This window comes from Carlito syrichta, unplaced genomic scaffold (genome assembly GCF_000164805.1).
Source record: "Carlito syrichta isolate Samal-C Ts95f unplaced genomic scaffold, Tarsius_syrichta-2.0.1 Scaffold288909, whole genome shotgun sequence".
NCBI classification, from domain to species: domain Eukaryota; kingdom Metazoa; phylum Chordata; class Mammalia; order Primates; family Tarsiidae; genus Carlito; species Carlito syrichta.
The window spans coordinates 174,118-196,207 of NW_007233005.1; the positions used below are offsets into that span (position 1 = coordinate 174,118).

Sequence of the window (22,090 nt, forward strand, 5' to 3'; positions counted from 1 at the left end):
TATTTTTCCCATTCTGTGGGCTGTCTCCCCACTCTCTTGATGGTTTCTTTGGCTTTGCAGAAGGCTCAGTTTAATGAGGTCCCACTTGTCTTTCTTATCTCTTATGGCATGGGCATTTGGGGTTTTGATCAGGAATTGGTTGCTAGTTCCAATTTCCATAAGGATGTCTCCTGCATTTTCTAAGGTTCTTATAGTTTGAGGTTTTTACATTTAGGTCTTTGATCCATTTAGAGTTGATTTTGTATATGGTGATAGGTAGGGGTCTTGTTTTAATCTTCTGCTTGTGGTCCTCCAGTTTTCCCAGCACCATTTACTGAAGAGGTTCTCCTGTCCTCAGTGGTTATTGGTGGAGGCTTTGTCGAAGATGAGTTGGTTGAGAAATTGAGGTTTTACTTCCAGAATCTCTATCCTGTTCCATTGGTCTACATACTTGTTCTTATACCAATACCAGGCTTTTGATCTTGCAACTTGGACGGACTTAGAGTCTATAATACTGAGTGATCTATCACAAAAACAAAGAACTGAGTACCACGTTCTCACTCTTATATAAGCGAATCTTGAACAATTATCATAATATATAAGAAAGGAATTGGCAGTAGTAGGAAACTGCCAGGGAGGAAGGGGGAGCATACCTCATCAACAAGGGTACACACACACACACATATATATATACACACACATATATATATTAGGTATATCATTTATATACCTAATCCTGAATTGTGCCCCACATTTTTTCTGAGTCGGAGTCTCACTCTGTCGCTCAGGCTGGAGTGCAGTGGCACACTCATAGCCACCGCAGCCTCGATCTGCTGGGCTCAGGTGATCCTTCCATCTCGTTCTTCCAAGTAGCTGGAACTACAGATGTGCACCACCACACCTGGCTCATTTTTCTTGATTTATTGCAGAGGCAAGGTATCACCAAGTTTGCAGAGACAAGGTATCACCAAGTTGCCCAGGCTGGTCTCGAACCCTGGACTCAGGCAATCCTCTCCCCTCCACCTCCCAAAGTGCTGGGATTACAGGTGTGAGCCACTGTGCCCGGCCACCTCACATCTTTAAAATAAAAAAATAATTTTAAAAAAAGTGGGGGGTTGCTTTTCAGGTCTCTAATAGTCTCTTTGTTCATTCCATTTTGGTAAGCCAGGCAGGCTGAGTTATTATTAAGGTGAAGTGAGAGATTTTGAAATTTTGTTCATCATTAATTTTGTGCATTAATTTTGCCTTTTAAAGTATTGCATTGAAAAATGTATCTTGGGCAGGCTCAGTGGCTCAGCCTGTAATCCCAGTGGATTGCCTGAGCCCATGGGTTCGAGACCAGCCCGGGCAAATTGGCGAGATCTTGTATCTACAATTAAAAAAAAAAAATTAGCATATGACTGTAGTTCTGGCTCCTTGGAAGACTGAACCAGAAGGATCGCCAGAACCCAGCAGGTCAAGGCTGCGGTGACCAGGAGGGTGCCACTGCACTCCAGCCTGGGCAACAGAGTGAGACTCCAACTTAAAAAAAGAGAAAGAGAGAGAGAGAGAGAGAGAGAGAGAGAGAGAGAGAGAGAGAGAGAGAAAGAAAGAAAGAAAGAAAGAAAGAAAGAAAGAAAGAAAGAAAGAAAGAAAGAAAGAAAGAAAGAAAGAAAGAAAGAAAGAAAGAAAGAAAAATGTATCCTGATCCTGAGCACCGAGGGTTTTTTTGGTGCCCCTGAGAGAAGGGCCTCACTCCCCTCTCTCTAGTCCCAGCCCACTGGGGGCCCATGAGACTCTCCCAGCCAGCTCGGAGGGCTTGACTGCCCTTCTTTCCTCAGATCCTCACCTGGGCAGTTTTCACCCTTTCTGCTGTACTCCTCAAAGCAATCATGACAATGATGTATTTGGATCAGGTGGAGGAGGGTGAGGAGGTGGAGCGAGATTTCCTAAGTAAGTCTGCATGTTTGCATAAGTAACACCACTTCACTGTCCCTTTCCCATCAATTTTTCTTCCGCCTGCCCCTAACATGCTGTGGTTCTCGAGGTTCCTTATTTCTCTTCTCTTTTTGCTCTTTCCTCCTGTTTTTCTGGGGGAATCTCACTCACAACTGGGGCTTCCACTGTTCATTACAATTAAAAACTACCAAATTCATATATCTGGAGCTCCAGATCTGCCTCCTGGAAATTTTTATCTGTCTGTCCTCAGGAATCTTGTATTCAATATATTAGTTTTCTATGGCTTCTGTAACAAGTGACCATAAGCCTAGTAGCTGATTTGCTATCTTACAGAAGTCTGATATGACGTCACAAGGTTAAAATCAAGGTGTCTGCAGGGATGTGTTCCTTTGTGGAGATTCTGAAAGGATCCATTTCCTTGTCCTTCTATGTGGGTTTTGAGAGGCCACCCACATTCATTGGCTTGTGGCCACTTCTTCCACCTTCAAAGCCAGGAACATTGCCTCTCTCTGACCATTCTTCCATGGTCACATCTCCCTTTGATCACAGTCAATAATGCTTCTATAATACCTTATGTGATAATATTGGACCCACTCCAATAATTCAGGACAATCTCCCCATTTTAAAGTCCTTATCTTGGCTGGGCATAGTGACTCATGCTTGTAATCCCAGCACTTTGGGAAGCAGAGGCAAGAAAATTGCCTGAGCCCAGAGGTTTGAGATCAGCCTGGGCAACTTGGTGGGTCCTCATCTCTACAATAAATAAAAAAATTGTCCAGGCATGGTGGTACATGCCTGTAGTCCCAGCAACTCACAAGGCTGAGGTGGAAGGAAGCCTGAACCCAGCAGATTGAGGTTGCGGTGGTTGTGAATGTGCCACTGCACTGTAAACTGGGTGACAAGGTGAGACTCCCACTCAAAAAAAATTTTTTTAATAAAATAAAGTCCTTAATTACATCTGCAAAGTCCCTTTTGCCATGCGAGGTAATATAGTCACAGATTCCAAGGACTAGGATGGAAACATTTTGTGGTTGGCCATTATTGGCCATTATTCTGCCTACTATACCCAGTATGTCCAAAATTGTACTCATGACCACCTCCCCATTCCTCAACCTACACTGCTTTTCCCCTGCAGTCCCTGTTTCCATTAATGATATCTCCATATACCCAGTGGCTTGAATTTAAGAAAAAATTTGATCTTATCATCTGTTCCTCACTTTTCATATCTAGTTGGTAGTAAAGCCTTGCCAATTTTCCCTCTCAAGATCTCCCTTCAGTCTGGGCCACTAAATGTAAGGTCACATCTATCCGAGTCCCTTCCCACTTGTTTCTCAGATTTTTCTGAAAACACTATGGCAGTTCTCTGGACTGGATAGCATCTTAACTTGTTCCCTATCTTCATATAGTCACTCCTCTCCAAATCCTTCTTTCAAACTATCATTAGAGTTATCTTTCTAAAGTACACATTTGATCATGCCAATTTCCAACTTTAAATGCACTGATGGAGTTCCATGTCCACTAGAATAAAGTTCCATTTTGCACCATGATGCAGAAGACACTTTAAAATGTGGACCCACGCAAACTTACCAGCCCTATCTCCAGCACCACACACAGTGTCCAGCCACACAAACAACGGAACCATCCCGAATACACGGTTTTCTTCACCCTGCTGTGCACTTGCATTGTCTGTCCCCTCTGCCTTGAATGCCCTATGCTCTCCCTCTTCTGTGCCAAGAAAACTACTCATCCTCAAGACCACACGCAAATGGCACTCTTCCCAGGACACTCTCCCTGATTTACTCTTATCTCTATTATCCCTTAGAACTGTACATGTGGTTAGGAGCACATGACTTAAAGCCAGAAAACCTTGGGTTCAAATCCTCCTTAAACCACTTAGGAGACTAGATTTTGGGCAATTTATTTTTTTATCTGAATTTTATTTTTTATTTTTTTATCTGAGGTTTGGATTCCCCATCTGCATCCACCTCATAGGGTTCTTGTGAGAATTAAATAATAATATTAATAATATATATTATCTTATTAAATAGTAATAAGATAATATATATAAGGCATCTATCACAGTGCCTGCCACAAAATTGGTACTCAATAAATGGCAGCTATCAGTCATGTATTTATTATATCTGCCATTATATATGTACATATCTGCCTTCATTAAGAGACTATAAGCCCCTTGAAGAAATAAAAAGCCATATCTAAAAGGCCATATCAGGCTAGGGACAGTGGCTCACACTTGTAATCTCAGCAGTTTGGGAGGCCAAGGTAGAAGGATTGCTTGAGCCAGAGAGTTCAAGCAATAGCAGGGACTCTAGGCAACATAGTGAAACCTTATCTCTAAAAAACAAAAAAACTGGCCGGGCGTAGGGGCGTGTGCCTATAGTCCCAGCTACTCGGGAAGCTGAGGCAGAAGGATTACCTAAGCCCAGGGAGTTGAGGCTGTGGTGAGACCTGATCATGCCACTGCACTTCAACCTGGGCAACAGAGTGAGACTCAACTCTAAATCAATCAATCAATCAATAAAGCCATACCATATTCATTTTTAATCTCCTCAGCACCTAGCATACTGTGTAGTATATTGCAAGTAGTCAACAAATAGTTGTTGAGTAGATGGATGAATGGATGGATGGATGGATGGAAAAAGAATAAATGACTACCCATAGAAATGAGCAAAATAAGCATTTTGGTAATTCATGGATTTGGGGATACTTCTGAGAAAATTTAAGCCATTTATTTCTCACCTTTTACCTGGCAATCTCTTGCTCCAGATACAAACTTGTTCTTATACAAATCCATACAAGTGACTGTCCCTTGGTGGCCATTGAAGATTCGTATGCAAACTCCACTTTTCAGATCCCAGTATCTGCAAGAATCAGACCCCCCAAAAAAACCCCAAAAAGGTTTTGAGACTTTCTGAGGGTCCAGGGGATCACAATCTATAGAGTTCCTTTAAATCAGTAGATAGTTGGAAGGCAGCAGAGTTTCGTGGCTAAGTTTAGAGTCAGAGAGGTCTGAATTTGAGTCCCATTTGCAGCACCTATTTGGCATAACTTTGGGAAAGTTGCTTAATTTCTGTATAAACTTAATCTTCTCACTGACAAAATGGGAATGATAATAAAAGTAGTTACTTCATAGGGATTTTATGAAGAATTAAATGTACTAACACAGTGATTGTCAGTCAGAAGTAGGTTCTACCCCCATGGGCCATTTGGAAATGTCTGGAAACCTTTTTGGTGATCACATGTGAAGAAGGAGGTTCTACTGGCATGTTTTGAATTTCTGTTTCTAGCAACATGTCAGTCCATGTGTACAGGTTGGTTTTCTCAGTAAATCCCCACAATAAAGATACATGACAGTCCATGTGTCCAGGCTGGTTTTCTCAGTAACTCCCCACAATAAAGATATATGGTAGCTCATGACTGTAATCTCAACACTTTGGGAGACTGAGGCAACTAGATCACTTGAGACCAGGAGTTCAAGACCAGCTTGGACAACATAGCAAGACCATGTCTTTACAAAAAAATGTAAAAATTAACCATGTGAGTTGGCATGTACTTGTAGTCCTAGCTATTCAGGAGGCTGATATGGGAGGATTGTTTGAGCCCAAGAGCTCTGGGTTACAGCAAGCTATGATTACACCACTCAAGTCTGTGCGACAGAGCTATTATTCCCTGTCAGAAAGAGAGAGAGAGATAAAGGGAGAGAGGACGGAAGAAAGGAAGGAAGGAAGGAAGGAAGGAAGGAAGGAAGGAAGGAAGGAAGGAAGGAAGGAAGGAAGGAAGGAAGGAAGGAATTTTCCAGCCCTAACTGTCAGTGCCAAGAGTGAAAAACTCTGCACTGATGCAGGTAACATTAGAACAGGGACTAACACATACAAAATGCTTGATCAGTGTTAAGTGGTTTTAGGTGGAAGGGTCCCTGGAATGACTACCAGGCTTAGAATCCATGGCACTGATTCAATGGTAGAGCTGATGCTGATCTTCAAACAAAAGCAACAGAATAACTTGCCAGTCACTTAGATCCAAAATATTTTTTATGTACATATAAAGCATATCTAAAGATCTGTGGGAACACATACAAATCATGCTGTTTTTTTAATAAGAAAACTTGCCTGAGATTTCTCAATTATCATTGACTTTCATTTCAGCCACACTGCTTTTGTGACAGAACAAATTATAATGTTAAGATAATGAATTCTGGAGCCAGGCTGCCTGAGGTCCATCACTTATCAGCTGTGTAACTTTGGGAAAGTTACTGAACCACTCTGCACCTCAGTTTCTTCAACTGTAAGTTGGGGATAATGGATACTTACCTCATAAAGTTACTGTGAGGCTTGGTACATAATAAATGATTAATAAATTTTCCTTTGGAGTTTTATGTTAAGTTTTTCTTCTAATATTCCCAAAGGTCCTACAGCCTTACCAGTGCCTTGCCAGTCTGTCAGAGCCTACTATGCAGCCACAGTGCATTAAATCATGTCCCAGTACTCTGACAGAAAACATGTTTTGAATTGATGTTTCTAGCAACATGGCAGTCCATGTGTCCAGGTTGGTTTTCTTGAATTATGTAGGAAAAGGTATTTGATAAACACGTTTAGAAAAATAGGAATAGAAGGAACTTTTTTGACTTATTAAAATGTATAAGCCAAGCCGGGCTCAGTGGCTCACCCTGTAATCCCAGCACTTTGGGAGGCTGAGGTGAGTGGATTGCCTGAGCCCGCGGGTTCAAGACCCATCTGGGCAACTTGGAGAGACCTCATCTCTACAATAAATCAAAAAATTAGCCGGTGTGGTAGCGCATGCCTGTAATTCCGGTTACTCGGAAGGCTGAGGCGGAAGGATCGCTGGAGCCCAGCAGGTCGAGGCTGCGGTAGCCGGGAGTGGCCACTGCGCTCCAATCTGGGTGATGGAGTGAGACTCCAACTCAAAAAAAAAAATGTATAAGCCAAAGTCATAACAGCAAGCGTTATGCTTAACGGAGGAACTATAGATGTATTTCCTTCAAGAAGGAGAACAGGATGGATATGCCACTCTCACTGCTACTATTTACCATGGAACTTGAAAGTGTAGGCAAAGTTAGAAGGGAAGAAAAAGAAAAAAGTGGTTATAGGTATTAGAAAAGAAGAAAAATACTGTCGTTAATTGCAGTTGGTAAGATCATCTACATAGAAAAGTCAAATCAACATATGGACTTTTAGAACCAATAAGAGAGGTTAGTAAGGTTGTGGGACACAAGATCAGCCTAGAAAAATCAGTGGCTTTTCTCTCTACCAGCAATAACCAATTTGGAAATATAAAGGAAAATATGACACCGTTCACAGTAGCAATGAAATCATAAAGTTTATAGGCATTAAATAATATATAAGCCTTTTATGAAGAAAATGTTAAAGCTCTAGGAAAGAACAAAGATGATCTAAATGAACATGTTCACCACATTAATCTATAAATTCAAAAGTCATTAGTTTTTTTAAGTCGATAAACTTATTCCAAAACCTCAAAACATATATACCAAAGCTGTTACATAAAAAAGGAAAGTGAGGGGTAGAACTTGCCCTACCAACATGTATTAAAATATTCAGCTAGGTGTGGTGGTGAGTGCAAGTAATCCCAGCTATTTGAGAAGCTGAGGCAGGAGGATTACTTGAGACCAGGAGTTCAAGACCAGCCTGGATAAAATTGTGGGACCCTACCTTAAAAACTAACAACAACAACTGAAATCTTCATTTGTATAATAGTAAGAAAAAAGAGAAATAAACAAAAATTAAATAAAACAGAAAAAAATTATTCAAATACATAAGACAAAACCAAAAAAATTAAAAAAACAAGGTGGTTTTGATGTAAGAACAGGAAAACAGTCTAATGGACTAGACTAACAAACTTAAAAAGCATACATACGTGGGAAATTTCTATGTGGAAAAGATAACCCACAAATCAGTGGAGGAAATGACAGATTATGTAGTAGTTCCTGTTGGGGAGAAACTGCTGCATTTAAAAATAAATAAATAGAGCTGGGCTCAGTGGCTCAGCCTGTAATCCCGCCTTTGGGAGGCTGAGGTGAGTGGATTGCCTGAGCCCGCAGGTTCGAGACCCGCCTGGGCAGCAAGACCTCATCTCTACAATAAATTTAAAAATCAGTCGGGCGTGGTAGCGCATGCCTGTAATTCCGGCTACTGGGAAGGCTGAGGCTGAAGGATCGCCGGAGCCCAGCAGGTCGAGGCTGTGGTGGCCGGGAGCGGCCACTGCACTCCAGTCTGAGCGACAGAGTGAGACTCCAACTCAAAAAAATAATTAATAAATAAATAAATAGGCCAGTCACAGTGGCTCACGCCTACAGTCCCAGCACTTTGGAAGGCCGAGGTGAGAGGATTGGCTGAGCCCACGGGTTCGAGCAGCCTGGGCAACTAGGCGAGACCTCGTCTCTACAATAAATTAAAATATTAGCTGGGCACAGTGGCACATGCCCGTAGATTCAGCTACTTCAAAGGCTGAGGCAGAAGGATCATCTGAGCCCAGCAGGTCAAGGCTGCAGTGGCCGTGAGCATGCCACTACACTCCAGCCTGGGTGACAGAGTGAGACTCTGACTCAAATAAATAAATAAGTAGGAAATCTACCTAATACCACATACAAAGTTGACTTGCAAATGGAATAAAGAACTGAATGTGAAAAGTAAAACTATACAGTTACTAGGAGAAAGTATCTCTGTGGCACAGATGTAAGAAGAACCACAAACATGAGGCAAAAAAAACTCCTGATAAACTGATACATTTTATTGCATTCATATTAAGAATGATTGTTCAACAAAAGACACTATGGACAAAGTTAACAGAAAGATGAAAAAGCAGGAGATAATACCTGCAATTTTAAAACCGACAAAAGACTAATATCTAGAAGGAAATACAAGAAACTACAAATTACTAAGAAAATTAGAGTAACTCCAGTAGAAAAATGGGCAGGGCAGGCTCAGTGGCTTAGCCTGTAATCCCAGCACTTTGAGAGGCCAAGGCAAGAGGATTGCCTGAGCCTGCGGGTTCAAGACCAACCCGGACAACTTGGCAAGACCTTGTCTCTACAATAAATCAAAAATTATCCAGGCATAGTACCGCACCTATAGTTCCGGCTACTTGGAAGGCTGAGGCAGAAAGATCGCCTGAGCCCAGCTGTTGGAGGCTGCAGTGGCCGTGAGTGTGCCACTGCACTCCAGCCTGGGCAACAGAGTGAGACTCCAACTAAAAAAAAGAAAAATAGGCAAAGGACATAATCAGGCAATTTACAAAGAAGCCACCAAAGGTAATAAACAAACTTACCACTAACCAGAGTAGCCAGGGTCAGTGGCTCAGCCTGTAATCCTGCGCTTTGGGAGGCCAAGGTGAGTGAATTGCCTGAGCCTGCGGGTTCAAGACCCGCCTGGGCAACTTGGCAAGACCTCATCTCTGTAATAAATAAAAAAATTAGCCGGGCATGGTAGCGCGCGCCTGTAGTTCCAGCTACTTGGAAGGCTGAGGTGGAAGGATCGCCGGAGCCCAGCAGGCCAAGGCTGCGGTGGCCAGGAGCAGCCACTGCACTCCAGTATGGGCAACGAGTGAGACTCCAACTAAAAAAAAAAAAAAAAAAAAAAACAGAGTAATGCACAGGGTAATAATTTTACACATTTCATCTGGCAAAAACTTGAAAGCTGGATAATGCCCAAGTTTGGTCAGGAAATAGAGATAGAGGAGAATACAGCTAATGAGCATGTGGACCACTACGGTCATTCTGGACTTCAGTCAAATTAGGTGCTGTCTAGTCTGTGTTGCAGCAAGCCTACTCCTGCATATATATCCCTGAAAAAAAAATCTCACAATGTCCATGAAGCTACATATACAAAGATGAGTCAATGCAGCAGCATCTGGACACAATCTAGTGTTCATCACTAGAGAAGTAAGTAGGTAAATTATGTTCACAGACAGTGGAGCACTACACAACAGCTAAAAACAGCCCACTAGATGATTGATAACACGAATGAATCTTTAAAATATTGGTTAGGTGCAAAAGCTCGAAACCAAGAGAAGTTTGACACAATACCATGGATGTGAATTATAAATGTGTGTGCATAAAACATTAATACACATTTTGAAAGAACACACATGATGGGATTTGTAGGGGGATGGGAGAGGAGGTTGTAGTTAAAACCACTCATTATATAAACCTCACAAATGGAGCACAGAGTTGCAATGGCCAAAAAGCTAACACTGTGCTCTGACAGCATCCTGTTACTAACTGCTTTACTGCCAATATCTGCTTTCCCTGAGACCCACATCCCAAAGCTATGTGACTGATAATGTCCTGGTACTGACTGTCAGTGTTTGCTTTCCCAAGGCAGCATTTCAAAGACAAGTGACAATGACTGATTTAATGCGGACATCTGCACTTCAAGGCCATCGGACCAGCCTCAATAGTACCTACATCTGCATTTGAAGGCCAGAGGACCAACAACACAAACTTCCAAAACTGTTTCTTAGCGCCCAAACCAAAACTCCCTAAAACTATTTTTCAATGCCCTGTTAACCTGAACTCCCCAATTAACCTAAACTCAGGTATAGGCTGGTGGTTACTCTCTATAGAGCCAGCCACCTCCCCCACTTCTTTTCTTTTCTTTAATAAACCTTTTTAACCACCAGCAGCTCGTCTCTTCCTTCTTGGCATACGTTACAACACACAAATTAAAAAGCACACATTAAAAAATATTTAGTGGGAGTTCAAGTAGAGAAGAGAATGAAAGGACAAACTGAGAGCAGGAAGCCATTTTTTAATCATGTTCCTAAACCCTAACGCAATGATGAGAAAGTAGAAGCTATGTTCTGGAGAAATGTATACTCTAAGTAAAGATTAACTTTGTCAACTTTGTCTTTTCATAAACACAGACCCCTCAAGCATGACTGGTACCAGACTATTATAATTTGTCTTTTTAGAAACCCAGATTTCTCAAGCACAACCTGTATGAGCCCATTGTATAACTTCCTGAGGGTGATGAGATCCATGACTCAGTACCTGGTGACTGGAACTCCCCTCAGGGTCTCCGAGACACCCACAAGTGATCAACAAGGAAGTCATGGCAGTCACGTCTATCTGGTTGCAATATCTCCAGGGGAAAGGATTTAAGCCAGGGCTCGGGAGGGGCTACAGGGCCACACTCATCTAGAGAGGTGCCCCACTTCCTGTCTGTGAGAAGTGATCTCTTTCTTAAATAAATCTTTTCTTTTCTCCTCTTTGTGTGTTGCAAATCTTTGCATTACTCGAATCTCTGGTTGCCAGCGCATACCTCCACATTCATCCACCCTTACCCTCTGAACCCTCACAGAGAAGAGGAGTGAAGAACAGAAATAAATAGAATAAAATTAGGTAAATAGGAATAGAGCATTGTACAGACCAATAATAATAATACGACGTGAACTGAGGAGTATAATCGGCACAATTCTCTGCACCTGAGGTCTGAAAAAGAATGAAAGTCAGAACAAAAAAGATTTAGATAGAAGTGCAAAGGTCTAAGAATAGCCAAAACACTCTAAAAAAGATAAATGTGATAGGGGACTTACCCCACCAAATATAAAGACTTAAAAAAAAAAAAACTAAAGTAATTAAGATAGTGTGGTATTGACCAAGAATAGATAAACAGAAAAATGAAACAGAATAGAGAACCCAGAAATGGAAATGTACAGACATTTGTTTTATGACAAAGATGTCAGTGCAGGTCAGTGGAGGAAAGGACAATCTTTTCCATAAATGGTGCTGAGATAATTGGGTATCCAAGTGGGGAGAGGAAAAAAAAAGAAGAAATTAAGCCGGGCTCGGTGGCTCAGTCTGTAATCTCAGCACTATGGGAGGCTGAGGTGAGTGGATTGCCTGAGCCCGTGGGTTTGAGATCTGCCTGGGCAACTTGGCGAGACCACATCTCTACAATAAACCAAAAATTAGCCAGGCATGGTAGCGTGCACCTATAGTTGCAGCTACTTTGAAGGCTGATGTGGAAGGATCGCAGGAGCCCAGCAGGTCGAGGCTGCAGAGGCCAGGAGCAGCCACTACACTCCAGTCTGGGTGACAGAGTGAGACTCCAACTCCAAAAAAAAAAAAAAAACAGGAAGAAGAAATTGAACTCCTACCTCATAGCATAACAAAAAATCAGTTTGGGGTAGATTTAAGACCTAAAGATAAAAGGAAAAACTACAAATTTAAAAAAAAAAAACTTTAGAAAAGACACCACAGAAGACTGTCTTCATAACTTTAAGGTAGGAAAGGAATCTTAAACATGTCAAAGAGAGAATTAACCATTAACAAATACTACTATATCAAAGCTAAGAATTTCTGTTCACCAAAAGATATCCAAGACGGTGAAAAGATCAGTCTAAACTGGAAGAACAAATTTACAACACACAAATAATATAAGAATTCATATCTAAAAATTACAAAGAACTCTTATGAATCAAAAAGAAAAAGATGTATAAATCAACAGAAAAACAGTCCAAAAACTGGATTTTATAGAAGAGGAAGCACAAATGACTTCAAAACATAATTGTGATGGTTAATTTTACATGCCAGTTCAAAGAGGTTTACCAATTTGTCTAGATTAGTAAGAGTAGAGCTGGGCTGTGAGATGCCTATGCAACTTTGCAGAAAACTGGATGTAATTTCTTTATATATATATTATTTTAAAGATGTGGGGTACAATTCAGGATTAGTTACACAAATGGACATTGTACAGGTAAAGTTTGGGCCTCCCTTTGGTCCCCACTTTGCCCGGTTAAGGTAAATATTTTATAACTATATTAAAAAGCTCTCTTAACTCCCCCCCCCAAAAAAATTTACATGCTAACTTGGAGGGTGTTTTTGGAGTAAGGTTAATTTTAACATTTAAATCAGTGAAGTTTAAGTATCAGTTGAACGCATGAATAGAACAACAATCTGGCCTCCTTTAGAAAGAGGGAATTCTCCAGCAGACAGCCTTTGGACTTCATCTGCACCATCAGCCTTCCTGGGTCTACAGCCTGCAGGCCCACAAAGCAGATTTTGGACTTGCAGCCTCCATGGTCACACATGCTAATACCTTATAATAAATCTCAATCTATGTGTATACACATCGTATTGGTTCTGTTTCTCTAAAGAACCCTGACTTATACACACACTAAAAGGTGTTCAACTTCATTAGTAATCAGGAAAGTTAAAATCAAAACTCCTAGACTGGTACAATGACTCACGCCTTAATTCTAGAATTTTGGGAAGCTGAAGAAAGAGGATAGCTGGAGCCCAGACGTTTGCGATCAGCCTGGGCAAAATGGAGATATCTCACATGTCTACAAAAAAAAAAAAAAAAAAATCAAAGAATTAGCTGGGCCGGGCTCGGTGGCTCAGCCTGTAATCCCACGCCTTGGGAGGCTGAGGTGAGTGGATTGCCTGGGCCCGCCGGTTCGAGACCTGCCTGGGCAACTTGGCGAGACCTCATCTCTACAATAAATCAAAAAATCAGCCGGGCGTGGTAGAGCGTGCCTGTAATTCCGGCTACTCGGAAGGCTGAGGTGGAAGGATCACCGGAGCTCAGCAGGTCGAGGCTGCGGTGGCTGGGAGCGGCCACTGCACTCCAGTCTGGGCAACAGAGTGAGACTCCAACTCAAAAAAAAAAAAAAAGAATTAGCTGGGTATGGTGGCGTGCACCTGTAGTCCCAGCCACTTGGAAGGCTGAGGAAGAAGGAATGCTTGAGCCTAGCAGGTCGAGCTGGGGTAGCTGTGACAGTGCTAATGCACTCCAGCCTGGGCAAAAGAGTGAGACTTCAACTAAAAAAAAAAAAAAAAAGGGAAAAAAAGCCTCAATAAAGCCCAATGAGTTTTATTTAATAATGATCAACAAAACTGTCAAAGACTAATACTAAACACTGGTGGGAATTTATAAGATATTCTATACCCTGCTGATGAGAGTGTAAATTAATACAACCACTTTGGAAAACAGTTTAGTATTCCTTCCTAGACGTTTTCCTACTAAGAACATGCCTTTTTAAAAAATCAGGTATATGAGCACCAGGTAACATATCAAGATCATATATGGCAGTATTCTTTGAAATAATTAAAAACTAGAAACATCCAAGCCGGGTGCGGTGGCTCAAGCCTGTAATCCCAAAACTTCGGGAGGCGGAGGTGAGAGGATTGCCTGAGCTCAGGGGTTCAAGACCAGCCTGAGCAACATAGCGAGACCTCGTCTCTACAATAAATCAAAAAAGTAGCCGGGTGTGGTGGCGCATGCCTGTGGTTCCAGTTACCTGGAAGGCTAAAGCGGAAGGATCGTCTGTGCCCAGCAGGTCGAGGCTGCGGTGGCCCTGAGCAGCGTGCTACTGCACTCCAGCCTGGGTGACAGAGTGAGACTCCAACTCAAAAAAAAAACAAAAAACAAAACTAGAAACATCCAAATGTCCATCAACAGAAAAACAAATAAATGAGTTACGATTCATTCATCCAATAAAATACCATATCTCAGTGAAAATAAATTAATTACTACTACCTATATTATATGGGTGAATCTCAAAAACAGAGTTCAGTGTAAGAAGAAAGTACTGATGAATTTTTAATATATGATTCCTTTATGTTGCACTAAAAAATGAGCAAAAGTAATTAATACATTTGGAGATGTATAAACAGGAAGCAAAAAGTATAAAGAAATGAAGGGAATAATTAGTATAAAATTTAGGATAACATAACTGCTGGTTGAAAGGAAGAAGGAAGGAAGAAGAGAAGGGCACATAATGGGGCTTGGGAATGGTAATATTCTCTTTCTTGCCTGAGTAATGGGTATATGTTTACTGCATTGTTGAAAAATATATGCATACGTACTATTTTGCTTCTATATTATATTTCATACCCACAAAAACTACTTTCCCCTGAAAGAATCTATAAAAAAAAATATTAACGTTGTTTGCATCTAAGAATATTTTTAAAAAGAAAATTTTTCTGATTCACTGTTATAAACTAGAAAATATATCTGATAATTGTTATAAATCTATCCCATTCAAAGTTTAAACAATACATAAGTTCTTGGCTTTTACCTTGCTACAAAAAAGTTGTAGGTATTCTGGAAGTCAGCATTCTTTAGGATAACTTTTTGATAAATATAAAAAGAAAAAAGGAGGCACACTTCTCCCATGAGCTGCCTTTATGCCCTAGGTGGGATGGGAATCATGACATCCTTGGACTGCTCACCTGATACTTAGGTCATAGCTCCCGCTTAGGAGAAAGTTTTCCTCCTCACACAAGAAGAGGGCCCGGATACTCCCAGCATGGCCTCGGAACTCGATGGGTATCTCTTTTAATTGTATGATGTCCAGAAGCTGGATCTTTCGATTAGATGACACAGCTATCAAATCTCCCCCAGAATAGTGTATGACTCTGTTTTGGTTCCACCTGAGTTACCAAGGGAAAAGGATTATTCATGAAAGAAGAGTTAGCACTCTTATGAAACATAATACCATGACTTTTGCCCACAGTAGTGGTTTAATGGGAAATTCAGGGCCTTTCAACAAGGGAGACAGCAGAAGGCAAGGCTGAGTACTAATAAGTCCTGAAGGATCCCTACCCTCATACTATGTCAAAAATTCATTTCAGATAGATTTAAAACCTAAAGACACAAGGCAAAATTATTTTTTTTAATTCTGCTAAATGTATGCTAAATCCCCAAGAAACCCAACAGAGTATGTGGTGTTTCCCAAATTAATTTGATCATGAAAACATTTTGTCATGGAAAACTTCAGAAGAACACAGTTTGGAAGCCCTGTCACACTGTATTTCTCTTCCTTATTTTTTTTTTTTTCCTTAACCAATATCCAATGAGTATATATTAGGTTCCAAGTTCTGTGATATTGGGTACCATGGGCAATACAAAAATGAGTAAGATAAGGATATTGCTCACAGTGAGTTTATAGTCCAATAAAGCCAGGAGATTTGAATTAAGTTTCCAATCATAGGATTATCAGCAAGTAGGTAAAATATGAACAGGATGACCAACTAACTTATTTTCCAAACTGAGACTTTTTCACTGTGAAAGGAGATACTATTATTAATTACATGAGGGCCATAGAGTAAAGTGGGATTGTTCCAACAAACAGGAATGTATAGTCACTCTAATCATGAGGAGAAATTCTTGATATTTTTGTTCGTTTGTCATATCTAGAGTTCAATCAGTCACCATCTCTTCTAAAGAGTAGTTATTACCATATTACTCATAAAAACTCAATTTTGCCATTTCCCTATCTGCTCTGTCTCCCCAATACTGACCTATTCTCAAGATACAATTTGTTAATAAGATTTATGGTCAAAAATAAAGTAGAGATCCCCTTTGTAAAGTTTTGCAAATAAAGAGTGAAGTCCTAGGCCTAAAGTATAACAGAAAGTTCATTATTAAAGAGGTTTTTTTTAAATGGCATATTGAAATGATGTCATACTCTGCAATTATTATAAACACAATTTTCATATTTACCGTGGAAATACATCCACAGTACTTTGCCGGACTGGATTGCAAAAACATGTGTACTATAGCTCTATTTCTATTTAAAGTATGTGCTGTGTATACAAAGAAAAGATTCTAGAAGAATAGACATCAATATTAACAGTGGCAAGATTATAGGAGATCTTAGCTTTTCTCTATACATTTTTTGGCATTTGGAGGAATTATTTTTCCAATAAGTATATATAACTTCTAAAATTAAAATAACATAAAAAAGACATTTCAAAAATAAAGATTTAGGCCAGGCACAGTGGCTCACACCTATAATCCCAGCATTTTGGGAGGCCAAGATGAGAAGATTGCCTAAGCCCATAGGTTCGAGACCAGCCTGGACAATTTGGTGAGACCTTATCTCTACAATAAATCAAAAAATTAGCCAGGCACGGTGGTGTATACTTGTAGTTCCAGCTACTTGGAAGGCTGAGGTGGAAGGATTGCCAGAGCCCAGCAGGTCGAGGCTGGGGTGGTGTGAGTGTGCCACTGCACTCCAGCCTGGGCAACAGAGTGAGACTCCAAATCAAAAAAAAAATTACAAAAATAAAGATTTCATGCAAGCAACTTGTACAAAAAGTTGTTGGTCAGTATACCCAAAAGTAATAAAGGGAAATTGTCCTCTATGTGCTGCAGAGAATGATACAAAATCAAGCACTGATTGTTCACTCAGGATCACTTGCAAGTTTGGGGCTGGAGCTTGAGGTGAGGAGAGGCTTGCCTTTCCAAGTAAACAAGGGTCAGGGAAATCCTAAGTGCCAGTGTGGGTAATTCAAGGGTCCCTGAAGACCTCATTTCTGACCCCAGTACCTACTTGTCAGAGAGAATGCGAACATTGTAGGTTCCACAGAAAACATTTCTCTCCTCCATCAAGACCTGTTGAGTTTCCTGGTTCTGGTATGCAGACCACAGGCTGTATTCATTCTAACAAGGGAATACTTGGAGTCAAAGTATGGCAGCAGCTTTACCCACAGTCCCAGAACCCCTGGAGTCTTCACAGCAAGGGCACAAGGGCCCGTGAATTCTTCCTCTGAAGGCTGAGGTTGCTGGTCTGTGGTGAGCGGGAGGGGCCGGTGAGCAGGCACCAAAGTAATTCATGAGTTAGAAAATGTTGAGTCAAGGGTCCTGATTCTCCATTCACCTCTTTGTATTTTCTGTGTGCTCTGATTCCATAAACTTTCGAGGCTGAACTCCAAATGTTGCTGACAGCACAACTTTTCCAAAAAATGACTTCACAAGGGGTGTGCTCACACAATAAAGTCACAGATGCCCTTTGACTGGCAATTTCACACGTATACTAAATGTACCTGATAGTACAAAGCACACTCATGGGAACTTAAGCAATATGTGAAATTACTGCTACACACTCTGCATTTGCACTTCAAAGTTTTCATACATCTGCAACCTTCATTTGTCCTTGCAACTATCTCACAAACTAGTAGGTCACTTGACCCACAAAGTGTTCTTATTGCACAGACGAGGTATCTGGGACTCAGGGAGGGGAAATATGTTTTATCAAATCTCAACAGGGGTATTTTCTCTCATATTCTAACCTTTCCTCCCATCCTTCCTTCTTCCCTCCCTCCTTTCCTCCCTTACTCCATCACACACTGTCTGAGCAGTTTCAGGCATGCTCAACTCTGGCATAGATTACTGAACTGGACTTCCAGTCCCACTCTTCTTCCTAGCCATACTCCACCCTCAAATAACAGAAAATAACAGTCACGCTAGGTTAGCAGGGGAAAAAAAGCCAAGTAGGTTTATCATGAAAGCAAAGAAGTCCACAGTATCATGTTTGCATCTGAGAGTCCTCCTTGGGACATCTCTGAAGTCTCCTTCCAAATTTTAGCCGTCTCCTCCATGCCTTTAAGCTCTCCCTCAGATGCCCTTTTTCCTCTGTGCTCATTCTCCTTCCTAGTCTTTAAATTAGTAGTGATGCCCACCAAGAAGTCTCTCCCCAGAAGAATCTGCCAATCTGTGTCCCCTACAGTGTCCAAGCAGCATTCCATATCCTGGCTTAAATCAAAAGAGGTTTCCCTGAATTTTCCCAGTCTAGTTGGGACTTCCTTGGCCCTTGTTCATCTCCCAAGTTTTGTGTATGCTAGATGCCTCATGATGGAGTCATTGGATGGGAAAAGATCTGGGTTCAAATCCCAGCTCTGCCTCTGACCCATTATGAGAACTTGAACAAGTTTCCTAACATCATAGCCTTCATTTCCACATCCATAAACTTGGAACCTCCTTGACCTGTGGTGAAAGTCAAGTAAATGATGTATGCAAAGCTGTCAGCACTGTGCCTGGAGTAGTGTCTGTGCTCATTGCCACTACCACCCCAGAACACTCACCTCTACCTTTTCCTAGGGGACCCCACAACTGCTTCATCTTGCTATCTCACAGGCTCTCCTCTAGTCCTCAGACTGCTTTACCTGTTTCCTCTTCCTTTTCTTAAATTATATTCTTAGAATGCCAAACACTGTATAGGTAATCATTTTTGTTGGGCCATTACTAACTACATCACCCAAGGAAGAAAGGTTCTCATTTTGTTATACTTAAAAGAGCGACAGACTTGGAAAAAATAAGTCTGCATTGAAATCGTACCTCTGTCACTCAACTGGCTGGGAGACCCTGACCTCTCTGAACCTCAATTTTTTTATTCTTTAAAATAGGTGAATGGACTGGCTCTGAGACAATGACAGATCAAATGAGATCCACAAATGTGTTTTCTTTGGTCCATGCAGTTTTAAATAAATGCTTTTAAGTAGCTGCCATCATTTAAGAAAAGCAAGCAATTTCACATGATAGTTCAGATTTCTATCTTCTCTTGAAGGCTCAGATGGTCTGGCAGGCCAGGACCCATAGTCTCCCAAAACAATAAATAACTGGAGCTGAGTAGCAATTGGCCCTTCAGATAAGAGTGAACTCTCCAGTTCATCACAGCCCCATCTTCCTCTACTGCCCACAGTGCCCACTTCCTCCTTTGTGTGACCTGTCTGGCCCCTATAGATAAATGAGCTAGATGGTCTCTATGGACGCTCAGATTCTAACTTTATACCACACAGCCTCCTTATGGGAAGCTACAGTCAGAACACCTTTTATTTAGTATCCTTTTTGGACCAATTGAATAAACTTTGAACTAGAGGACCTTGAGCAGAGAGGAGGGGGTTGAAATCTAATGAGTTTAGGAATAACTACCATGCATGGATAGCCAAAGCATAGAGCTCAAGGAGTCTTCCAATTACTCTTCTTCATTATTGTCCAAGAACTGGTAGGGAGTTAATTAACTACTCTCTTCTTCTTCCTCTAGGAAGAATGAACTTGAAAGTGAGAGATGAGGAAGCTGAATTCATCTAGACCCTGAACATTGTGGACCGGCCTGGTCCTCCCCTCATGCCCTTCTCATTCCTGAGCAGCAAACTCATATAGCCTCCAGACCCAAGGACTAACAGAGTTGAGGAAAGACCCAGCAATGGCTGACATCACTCCTGGTCTCTGAACTTTAAATAAGTTGGCACTGCGGACACAGAACATGGTCATGGGTTTTGATGTAAGAAAGAACCCTGAGAGGACAACTTAAATCCACTCAACAAATAAGGAAAGCAAGGCTTAAGAAGATGAAATGATTTGTAAGTTGGTAGCAACACAGAAGAGCACTGGTCTCACTTAGGGAATGTTACCTGCCACAATCCTCTGTCCTTACTTAAGGGCCAAGACTGGACTTCAGTCTTCAATAGCCAATAAGACCATGACACAGCAATTTGCCCCAGATGCCACCGGAACCCACCTTTGTTCTCAGCTTCCATTTCTGATTTTTCACACGCATGCGCTTCCCGTCATCTACCATTTTAGGAACTGGGACAGAAAGTCTGCTGGCATAATTAGGTTCTATTCCCCTTGTGTAGGATCCCTGGAAAAACAAAACAAAGCAAAAAATAGAAAATGACTACTCTTGGTCCCAATACTCCAGGAAAGAAGAAAAACTAGTTCTTGGCTAAATCTGAAAGATAGGTAAGCCATAGCTTAGGAAGGAAGGCCCAGACCTTGTCAGTTATGTCAACAGTGCCTACAGACTGAATTGAGAAGGATAATGAACACCAGATTCCTGAAGCAGGACCAGCAAGAGATGGTCAGCAGTTTCCAGACTACGGCATCACATCCCTGCTTCTTCTCATCCTCTGTCATCTATCTGTTCTAGGAAAACAATTTAAGCTACCAAGAACTCATGGTTTAGAGTGAAGCTTCTGGAAAGAAACTGAGACATGAAAATGCTGGAGATGATTACTATCAGGGGAAAATTGCATTTTAACCTAAAAATATACTTTGCAGCTCTGTAAACTTCTGTGCACCATAAGAAGCTGATACAGAAACAAACTTATGACTTTTTTATTGCATAAGCTGCAATATAACTCCAGGAGGTGGTTGGGGGAGGGATTCCTCAGTTTGTAAGGTTTGGGAAAGGATCTGCCTCTCTGCTCCTGAGAGGTTTCTATACATGTCTCTGCTGGATGCACTAGCAGTGGGAGAGTACATGGTGATCACCAAGAGTCCAGACCAAAAGAAAGGGTCTGCTAAAGCCTAAGAGGTTGCAAATGTGGAGAGGAGGCCAGCTGAGGGTCTACCAGGGAGACTGAAAGGTTCATGGTCAGTCAATCTCAACACAGAAATGAGGTTGGTCCCTAGCCATTCCCCTCTCAAACAGGAAGTACCTGCAGGATGGTAATCTGGTTCTGAATGAAGGAATGTGTTGACAATTCCATTTTGACCTGCTGAGCCAAGGCAGCCCAGTGCCCGCTCACGGAGGCACACCTATTCAGGGTGTTTCTATCCAACATTCCTGGGAAAAAAAAAAAAAAGATGGACCCAGAAACTCCAGAACTGAGCCAAAATGGGAGTTGTCTGAGAAATCCCATAATACACCCAGCATACTTAGAATGTACTTGGAGAGGTGGATGGGCAGGTGACGGATGAAGTCTCGGTATTTGCTGAACCCAGAAGACAGGTCTCTGACGTCATCCAAATCAACCAACAAATTGCAGGGATCGTACCCTGGCTTGGTTATGCCTACTTTCCCAGAAAACAGCTTATTCATCTCGGAAATACACTGACGCGAACTCCTCCATTGTGCCTCTAGATTGTAACCAGAGAAAGAGAAAAGTACATGGTTGAGTTGTCTCTGTAGTAACTCCAGGCTTCAAACAAGTCCTCACCAAAAGCTCTCCCCCAAAATAAAGCTCATCAGAGTCCACTCTTAGGCCACTGGATTTTTTGTCATCTCTTCTGCCACATAAGAATAGAACCCCTTGATCCAAACATACACACACTTTTCAGCCTTCTCAGCTCAAAGAGATGTCTGTAGTACCAAAGTCTGAAGTGGCATCATGTCTCAATTTTCCTTCAAAATATCCCAGCAAGAAAATGGTTTTAACAACTTTTAAAGTGGGAGGGGGAGATGAATGAAATAAGACTGGTAAAATATCGATAACTGTTGAAGCTGAGAAAGGGTCATGTGGGTGGTTATTATACTGTTCTATCTGCTTTTGAAATTTGAAATGTTCCATGTAAAAAGAATCTATGCTTTGTGCTTCCTATGATATTTCCTGTGAAATCATGTTTCCAATGATATTTCATGTATATGCCTTGCTTCAAAACCCAAC

General features: G+C 41.3%; 1 protein-coding gene across 2 annotated transcripts in view; it reads right to left on the minus strand.

The window, feature by feature from the left end:
• The window catches only part of LOC103256077 (F-box/WD repeat-containing protein 10-like), a 46,564-nt gene that overhangs the window by 20,975 nt on the left and 3,499 nt on the right, over positions 1–22,090 (minus strand). For both annotated transcript variants that reach the window (XM_008053958.2, XM_008053957.2), the window contains exons 3-8: positions 21,363–21,563; positions 21,143–21,270; positions 20,221–20,343; positions 17,254–17,363; positions 15,149–15,349; positions 4,675–4,796 (exon numbers count right to left, since the gene is read on the minus strand). In XM_008053958.2, coding sequence (XP_008052149.1) covers positions 4,675–4,796; positions 15,149–15,349; positions 17,254–17,363; positions 20,221–20,343; positions 21,143–21,270; positions 21,363–21,563 — 885 coding nt within the window. The remainder of the gene's footprint in view (positions 1–4,674; positions 4,797–15,148; positions 15,350–17,253; positions 17,364–20,220; positions 20,344–21,142; positions 21,271–21,362; positions 21,564–22,090) is intronic.